This window comes from Xyrauchen texanus, chromosome 22 (assembly GCF_025860055.1).
Source record: "Xyrauchen texanus isolate HMW12.3.18 chromosome 22, RBS_HiC_50CHRs, whole genome shotgun sequence".
Lineage (NCBI taxonomy): Eukaryota > Metazoa > Chordata > Actinopteri > Cypriniformes > Catostomidae > Xyrauchen > Xyrauchen texanus.
Window position 1 is genome coordinate 27,288,946 of NC_068297.1, and position 9,309 is coordinate 27,298,254.

The following is a 9,309-nucleotide window of genomic DNA, read 5'->3' on the forward strand; positions in this document are numbered from 1 at the left end:
TTTACATCACATTGTGCTGTTCCAGCATCCAGAGCAATGCTGCAAATAGGACTCAGTGTGTGAGTGCAGTCCACACCACACCACACTTCCACTTGCACCTGGTCCTAAAACCAGCTCACCTTCAATTTGGAACCTTTTCAAACCACAAATTTTGAGCACTTTTTATCCTCACACCTTTTTTCTGTTGTACTCTTCTGTTTCTTGTCTAGGTGAAGGGTTGCTCTGCTGAAGTAAAAGACACCATGTGACGACTACTATGGAAACAGCCAGGGGGACAAGTTTAATATTCATGACCAGAGTAGTTTAAAACTGCATAGGTTCAGAATGTGTTTGTGTGGTGAGTAGCAACAAAGAAGAGAAAAGCTGGGCTTAGGTGTGAGAAGTTCTGAATTATAAAGAATGACTCAGTTCTGAATGGAGAATGACTGAATTATAATTGATCACCAAACATTACAAGAGACTGTATAAGATTAGATGGGTCACTGTCAAACAGTACTTATCAGTGGGAGAAATCAGAACACTGAATATGGTGGCTCTAGGAATGCAAGTCCTGCCTTACAGTTTAAAATGCCAATCACATGTTTGATAGACATCATCACCAGTTTACTTGAATGTATGCACTTTAGCTATAGCAGCCTGAGAAATACATTTAAAGCAGCACAATTTATAAAACAATTCTTGTCCTGCCTGTATCCAATAGAGAACCAAAAAATACCTGCCCAGAAGCATTAAAAACATGGCTACAGAGTGGCCTGAATTACCTTAAAGGCATATTACTCACCTGAAGTTGATTGCTTCCATTGTCAATGGATCTAGGTGGTTGTCAGGACATTGCTGTGTGATTTCTAAAGTGTTCTCAGTGGCTTTTAAGGAATTGCTGGGTAGTTGCTAGGGTGTTTTGGGTGTTTGGCAAGTGGTTTCTTACTGGCCCCGAGACAAAATTGTCCACCCCAAAGTCTCGATGTTCTATGATATTCTTGTTCCTAAATATGGCTCTGGTGCCTCCTTTATATAAGTCCATGGAATATTTTCGCTCGTTTTAAGTACACCAGGAAAATCTTCTCAACAAGCCGCACAATTTGAAGCTACATTCATTTCCGTAGTACAAATAGTTTGGGGTGAGTTTTTAACCAAATTTTAGTACTTACACAAATGTTGTTCAAATCCCCAACCCCAAGAATGGGCAATGGTAATAGTGATGTTTTCTTTAGCAAACACCACTAGAAAGTATGTAAACACTGCTGATAAGACCAGCATTGCTGGTCACTAGCTTATGTTGTGATTTGGGTGCTGGTCCCCCTGCAAGGGATGCTGTTAACCCAACTAGGCTTTTAAACTACCTTAGCCAGCTTTAATAGAAAGACCATGCTGGTTGACATGCTTCCCCTAGCCAGGTTCAGCTGGTGAAAAGCATGGCTATGCTGGTCCACCAGCTAGACTAGCACCAAAACCAAACCAGCACTAACCAGCATAAACCCGCCAAAACTAGCATAGAAATTGTATGCTAGTTAAGCTTGTCTTTGCCGCAGGGAAGGTTAAAACAGTCTCAGCTTCACTGTCTTCGGGCATTATGTTGTTGTAACCTGAAACCAGTTGCGTACCTACAGGGCCTTGGAAATTTGTCTTTGACACAATCAACTTGTTGTTTCCTGGCTTTACGGTAACACTGTGGTGATACAGTTGTTTACAGATATATTTCCTTATTGTTTTCGTAAGTCGTCTCAATGAACAGTAAGTCTGCAAATAAAATTACCCATTGTAGGAGCCCTAATCCCACAAAAAAACAAGTTACTCTTCAATCAGAAATTCTCACTGACCCTGGCCTTCCACTTGTGCTTTATCCACATATATGTAAACAAAAACATGCTCAACTGTGGCTAGTGATAGAAAACCAGAATTCGCACAATTTTGTCTATTTGCTCTGCTCAAACATATCAATCAATTCCAGAAAATTCTGATAGAGGAATTACAAAGTCTACCAACTGGACAAGTGTTGCTCAACCCTGATACCCAGGCTGTGTCTCTGTCACATTCAGGTAAACAGCAGCTTCGTAAGCCACACATAAAGCTTTATGGGCTTTCTCTCTCTCTCTCTTTCTCTCTCTCTCCAGCAAGCGTGATACGAAACAAAGACCTGTTTCCTGTTTATGACGAGAACACCTTGTGCACCTATATGTTTACAGGCATACTTTACACAAGTACTGCAGGATGTGGCTTCGCTCATGAGGGTGGAGAGGGCGAGTGCAGTGGAGGAAAGCTGCAGAGGTTGAGGGTTTCTTTATATAAGTATACCTGACACAACATACCAAACAAATGGTGCAAAGTTGTTTCCATCACCTGCACCATGGAAATAGACCAATGGGGCACATACTCTATTTGAGTGCTGTTTTGTTGTTTTATATTTATAGAATGTCTTAAACTAAGTGGAAACTACACTTGAGCTTGTACTGAGCTCTTCCTCACTGTGCAGTGAGCTCAGAGACCCCAGAAATTATTTGGACACCTAAGCCACACTTAAATGTATGAACTTAATTGCATCACATAACAAAATATCAAATCCAAAGGCATCTAGAAACAAAAGAAGCTAGACCTCAGTTCCTATTTCACTTTTCCATGCCATTTTTATACTTACTTTTAAACAACTGGCTCTAAGGTGATATTTAGTGGATAGTCAGTTCCTCTCAAGTTCACACGTATTCTAGCAATTAACTACATGTGTAGTTGATCAGATTCACTAAGGATAGGTTTCGCAAATGTTTGACAACCAGAAAGTGTCCGAATTCTTTTGTATTCATTATTTCTATTGTTTTATCATTTAAAATGTGCACCAAACTTTTTTTCTTCTCCTTTATAATAAGTGTCACTTGGTTTGATATTTTGTTAATGTATTTAAATATTTTTGAGTCTGGCTTAAGTTCATATACAGCTAGACTTAAAAAGGATAACAGCAGGAATTAAAACAGAGAGACAGAGAAGATGCTTTGTAAAAGGGAAGTAATTGTAATTTTAGTTTTTATACCATTTTATCCAATATCTGATGGATCAATGTTTAGGATCACTTAAGAATGCATAGTATTCAAATGACTATTTAAACAGTAGTGATTCCCCCTATGCCTTTGAGATCCTGCCACAGTAACTGTACGTGTTAGAAGGGGGTTTTCAGTTAAATTAATCTGTTTGAGGACAAAGATAACATAACGGCCAGACTTTAACGGTTACCCTGATGTAATGCGTCACGCTTTCACTTCTGAGATCTCTCCTCGAACTCATTTCGGCAGAAATCAGGGAAGCATATTTCCCATCAGCAACTGTGCAATCAGAGAAATCCAACTGGAGTTTGACCAGGTTAGTGCCCCACCAATCCTTCTACAGGCTACCAATAACCACGCTGCTCATAGGAACTCCCTCATCACAGTCAACCCTGGGTCAAAATGTTTAATTATATACAGAATATCTGTTTTTCTACATTATCGTTGCCAGATCCGAATGATTAGGAAAGCCATAGTGGTTTTGTGAAAAACCGTTGTCCCCTGAAAATATAAGCTTGTGCTCACTCTTCTCAGTGGTCAGTCATGTGGCTGTGTAATTCAGAGTACGGTTTGAAGCAAGAGTCTGTCTCAAGCCATTTTGGTTGCCTGCATCACCAAAACCAATTCCCCTGCATTATTGCAATGTACACACCATTTTTACCATTATTGAGCTTTCAATTTTAAAAGCATTTGACAGCAAAACAGCTTTCCTTATTGACCAAAATCATCCACTTTCTTGCATGCCCCAGCGTTTTATTACATCAGAGAATGATACTCCAGATCAGTTATTTTCTTAAAAATATGGGTTTTATTGGTTTTAACTGCAATCAGTCATTATAAAAGAGAGATCAATCTTATATAAACTCACAGAAATTACTGTAGTGAACAGCAATAGCTGTTAATAAAAAGCAAAATACATTCAACTCTTTCTTTACTTTCTTTGTGTCTACAGTATACTGTTAACCAACTTGGCAATCATTGCTTCCACCATTGTGGATACAAGCAACAAGTCATAAAAAAAATAAAAAAACCATCCCAGCTTTATTTTAAGGCAAAGAACGCTTGCTTGCGGAATGTGTAAATGAGGCACTTTATATTTAGGCTAGAAGCTCTCCAAACCTCAGAAACAGAACTTCAACCCTAGGTCACAATTATTGTCAGCAATTGATCACATACACCAACATAACTGAAGAAACTGCTTTTAACACTGGAGGTTTATTACCTGCAACATCATAAATCAACCCTTAAACTTTGTAAAAAAAAAAAAAAAGAAAATCTCAACAATAAAAATGCACTTCATGGTGGCATTTCAAATGTGGTGGGCAAGTTAAGGACATGAAACTCCCTGCATCTTGAATCAAAAATAAAAAGATGCATTGCTAATTTCTTCCCTGTTATATCAAATCTATGACCAGGCTCAGACATACATTAAACAGAATAGGTAATCCAATCCGTTATCACTACAAAATATAAATATCCAATACTTAAGTACTGAGATTTTTCACCAACATTATAAAAATGCTCGAGAAAAAGAAATAAAAAAATTATTCTGTTACCAGTGGGGGAAAAAGTTTGCCTCAAGTGCAAAAAACCAGTGTGGAGAGGTTGGATGAAAACTTTTAAAACAACTATTAAAAGGAATGATTGTATTGTAGTACTGATTTTGCAGTCAAATATTTGGGAATGACAATAAATAAATCAAAATGCAGAGGATTTTTTTTTTTGTTGCTTTTTTTGCTTTTAAATTAAGTTTCATTTTAAGTGTAGTTGCCAACAAATGTCATTGGAGGACAATATATTAAACTGTGGAAAAAAAAGAAAGCTGACAAGTCTTCACAATCTTAAGATTAATACAGAAGATCATAATTTAACATAAAAGAAAATATATTCTATCGTTTCATTATCAAGATAAATACAAACAAAATTAACAAAAAAATGCATATGATCACCAATAAATATGTTTTTTTGATAAGTTAAATAAGCAGTGACAAGCAAAACCTTCTGTTCTGGAAAGTTTTCAAACAATAACAATAATATAACCATAATACAAATAAAAATGGTGAATAGATGAGTGGCGAAGTGCTCCTCTGAGCAGAATCTATGGGGAAAAGCATGCTTTGATGAAGAACTGAAGCTGCAAAGATGTATAGATGCACCCTGGGAATGATGGAATTCCCCCTCCATTTGCTGATTGGCCTTAGAAGAGAACAGCCTTTTGAGGTGGGAAAGAAGAAAGTTGAATAACAAAGATTCCCTTTCCAACAAATGTTAAATAAATCAGCAACTAATGTGAAATAGGGATAACAATTACCAAAAAAAACAAAAAACTTAAAAAGGACTTGTTCGTTTTTGAGTGCATACACCCCATCTAAGGGTTTTGTGGGGGCTTTATGAAACATGGAGCATATAGCACCTGACTAAACATTAGAAAGTGCCTGAAATATTCCATAACTCCAATTTCATTCAACCCTCATGAGAGAAGTCCTTCCTGCAGACTGGTGTAGTCTACAATTTAAAGGAGGGGAGCATCCACTCTAAACAAGAGCTACATAATCAGGCCACAACCAAAAAAGAAAATAAACAGTGGTCCATTCACCCCCAACACTTAACCCCAGGCACTTCCTTTTCCTCTTTTTGCTTTAAGATGGTTTACAAAGACAGTTGTGAAAGTTCTAAGTATGAAACTTGTGAACTTTTTATGAAAGAGTGTCCTTGAAATAAAGAGTGGCAATTTGCAAGGCGGAAGGGTGCAGATCTCACCCTGAACCGTGCCACCGGTTCTGTTACACTTGAATGTATCAGTGGCACCTGGCACAACAGTCTCATACCGCTCCCGATTAGCATTTTGCTAATCCACTTCCTACTCTGCGTGTTAGGCACAGTCACACCAAGAACGTAGCAGGGGCTCTGCAAGACGAGGCCCAGAAAATCAGGAGAGGTGAGACGGAGAGTTTTAGCTTGTTCTGGTTAAAAAGAGTTTTCCGAAAGAGAAATATCCCTTAATTCACTGCATCGTTTTTCAGAGCATAGGTGACACAAGGAGGGATGTCTACAGCTTCTAGAAGGCCAGAGAAATGGCAATACGTAGAGGGAGTGCTAGAGTCTTATCCTCTTTGCCTTAGACTGCTACATGCAGTGAGAAGGGGGTAATTGGGTCTGGCTCAGTGTGCTTTAGTCATCAGAGATGGAAAGCCTGCTGAAGATAGGCAGTCGACGGGTGGTGTCGAGGACGGGTGATTCTGAGCCGCTCAGACTTCCGCCAGAGCTGCTCTGGTATCCCTCCTGGTCAGACAAAGAGTCAGGCTGGCTGGCTGGAGACTCAAAGAGCTGAGGAGACTCTGTGACGGCCCTGAAGTAGTAAGGGGTTGAGGTTGGGGAGGATGGCGCCTGGGTGGAGGGGTCGGAACAAGACAAAGGTACACTGCCCATGCTGGGACTGAAGAGGTTGGCCAGCTCCTGGCTGGAATATGTGAAGGGGTTGCTGCTAGGCCATTCGGGCAGCTCATCAGGGGAAAACATAGGCGGAGGGGTGATTGAGGTAGGGCTGTCCCGCAAGCCTCCTGAGCTGGGGAACCCTGCAAAGCTATAGCTGTGCTGCAGGCGTGGCCGCTCCATCTTATTAGAGGCTGAAAGGGGGGACGGGGTAGGTGGAGGTCCACGGCGCTCTTCTGCATTGTGAATGAAGTGGCAACGTGGGCCATAGGGACAGAAGCCGATGGTGTGGAACGTGCGGCAGAGCTCTGTCTTGTACTTGGGATGGCGGCTTAGGCTACGCAACTCGTGAATGCCATGGGCAAACTGGCACTTGTCACCGTACTTGCAAATACCATTCTCCTCGAAAGGTCTGCATAACTCGGTCTTGTAGCGGCTGGAGTTGACCTGACTGTTGGAGCCTCCAGGGCCCGAACACTTCTGAAGCAGGCGATCCCCCGTTTCTGAGAAAGAACGGTCTCGGAGCCGGTTTTCTTTGTTGCTGCAACCTGTCCCCAAGCTGAGCAGGGATGGATCTACCTTTGCAATGTTCAAGAACTGGTTTTGGTTGAATTTGATGCTAGCCGAAGTGACAGAGTGCCGGCGCTGGTAAACCCCACCAGTAGAGGGTGTCCCCACAGCCTTCCTGTCCAGCAGGCTCCCAGTGGGGTTGGAGATGGGCAGATTGGCCCCCGTGCAAGGGACAGAGACAGAGTGCGGAGTTCTGAGGATGTTGTTATTGTAGTTCAGCATTTTATTCTACAAAAGGAAAAAAGAAAGAAAAAAAAAAAGACAATTAGGACATTTAAATTGAGTTTTTAAAATGTCACATTACTTGCAAACTAATTTTGGCTTCTGTCCTATATGCATGTCTTTACGGTTTGTACTGCCTTTAAACCCATGAGTCAAAACAGGCCTATACAACTGCTAGTTTGGCTCAACGCCCACTAAGAGAATGCTTGACTCATTTAGTAAAGTGAAGACTGCTGTGCACGTCTCATGTGGGTAAAACTCATCAACGAGGTCTTGTATATTATCGGACGTGAGAGTAGGTCAGTCTGCAGACATCTATAACCCAGTCTGACTAGATTAATGACATCAGCATTTACATGAAAAGCATCACACGTAGAACCCATACAAACTCACTGCTGATCACTTAAAGTTCTACATGAGAAAACATGCTGTTCTACACAGAGGAAACTAATTCTAACCATACACTCTGTCAAACCACCATAGACATAGAGGGAGCCATGACTCTACCAATATTCATAGAAGTGGTCAATGATCAAGTGAGGTTTTTCAATGACCGATTCATAAACTTTTTGTTCCCCTCCCCAATCATCATTGACCACATACACACACACACACACACACACACACACACACACACACACACACACACACATATATAAAAGATTTAAGGAATACACAAGTGGAGTACACTTTTCAAAGTTTAAAGTTAGGCTTCATATATTTATAAACATGACAGTAATAATGTTATCTAGTTGATACCCCAGTTTAAATTCTGTCAATTTTCATCAACAGTGATCTTATTTCATTAAATCTCATCCTTTAAGAGGTTGAATCATTCAACAAGAAAAAACATTCAGATGTATTATTTCATAGCTGCACAACATAGAAGAAAAAAATAAACATTAACTCCATTGACAAAAGATGTTTAAGACATCATTTATGGGTTAACTGCAAATTCTCCACTGCAATAATCTCGTATCTTCGATCAGCTCATCATCTTGACTCAGTTGAGTTTCCAATTCACTTCTCTAAAAGTTTAACTAAATGAAATCACGAGACTGTCATAGAACATTATTCTTGCGTTTAATTGACACCAAGTTTTTACACCAAAACATGCCCCTCAAAACAATTTTTTTTGTCAGGTTTGGCCATTCTTTCAATAGCAAATGGTGCAACCGGTTGCTCCAATCTCCAGTCTAGTTGATAAACATTTCAAATAGAATCAACCCGAACACACCGGTATTGTGAAATCGCTGCCACGGATTCACCAGAACTTGCCAAGCAGGGAACTTCACTGGATGCATGCATGGACGCAGACAGCATTACATATTGAAGTCTCGTGCATTGTTATATTTCTATTAAAAACTACTGACGTTTTGAAAGGAAAAATGCATCTGTAGTTGAGTAATTGTTGTTTTTGATTACTTAGCATGTCAACATTTGCACATTTGGGCTTAAAACGAAGTGTAATCGAACACATTCCAGAAGACAACCCCTACTGAAACTTTTCTCATACCTTGTTGTTGAGCACTTCGCTAAAGTCGAAGAAAGGCGACACCACGGCCGTGGTCATCTTCCAATCGAGCATAAATCAAACGTAGCGAGAGAAAGATTAATTTTTTTAAAGTGTAACAAGATGGGTCCTGGTTGTGTAAACTTTTGTTGCCCTATCAGAGAACCCCTTCTGTTCAGCTCCGCAACGCAGCATTTCCTTTATAACACACACTGGCAGGAGGGGCCAAAGAGCGTCAGTACACGGGGCGTTTCTTTCCCAACTGAATCACTTTTTTTCTAAGTTTTGTGCTACTTCTCTCTCTCTCTCTCTCTCTCTCTCTCTCTCTCTCTCTCTTTCTCTCTCTCAGTTTGCAATTTCAATTAAAAGTACTTCATTGGCATGATTGTGTTTACACACAATATTGCCAAAGCATTAATACACAAAACAGATAGTGACAAATAACAATAAGGATAGAATTAAAATAATGTGCCAGGTAATGAATCAAATAAAATAAAAACTATAATAACAATATACACTACACAATATAAAATAAAATAAGCA

The 9,309-nt window shown here is 39.9% G+C and overlaps 1 protein-coding gene across 1 annotated transcript; it reads right to left on the minus strand.

Annotated features, from left to right (window-relative positions):
* Positions 1 to 3,834: 3,834 nt before the first annotated feature.
* On the minus strand, positions 3,835 to 8,940 carry LOC127662513 (mRNA decay activator protein ZFP36L1-like). The gene is made up of 2 exons (XM_052153727.1): positions 8,770 to 8,940; positions 3,835 to 7,259 (listed from the first exon to the last, which is right to left on the minus strand). The coding sequence occupies exons 1-2, from the start codon at positions 8,839 to 8,841 to the stop codon at positions 6,201 to 6,203; spliced, it is 1,131 nt and encodes a 376-aa protein (XP_052009687.1). The 5' UTR covers positions 8,842 to 8,940; the 3' UTR covers positions 3,835 to 6,200.
* Between the last annotated feature and the right edge of the window lie 369 nt (positions 8,941 to 9,309).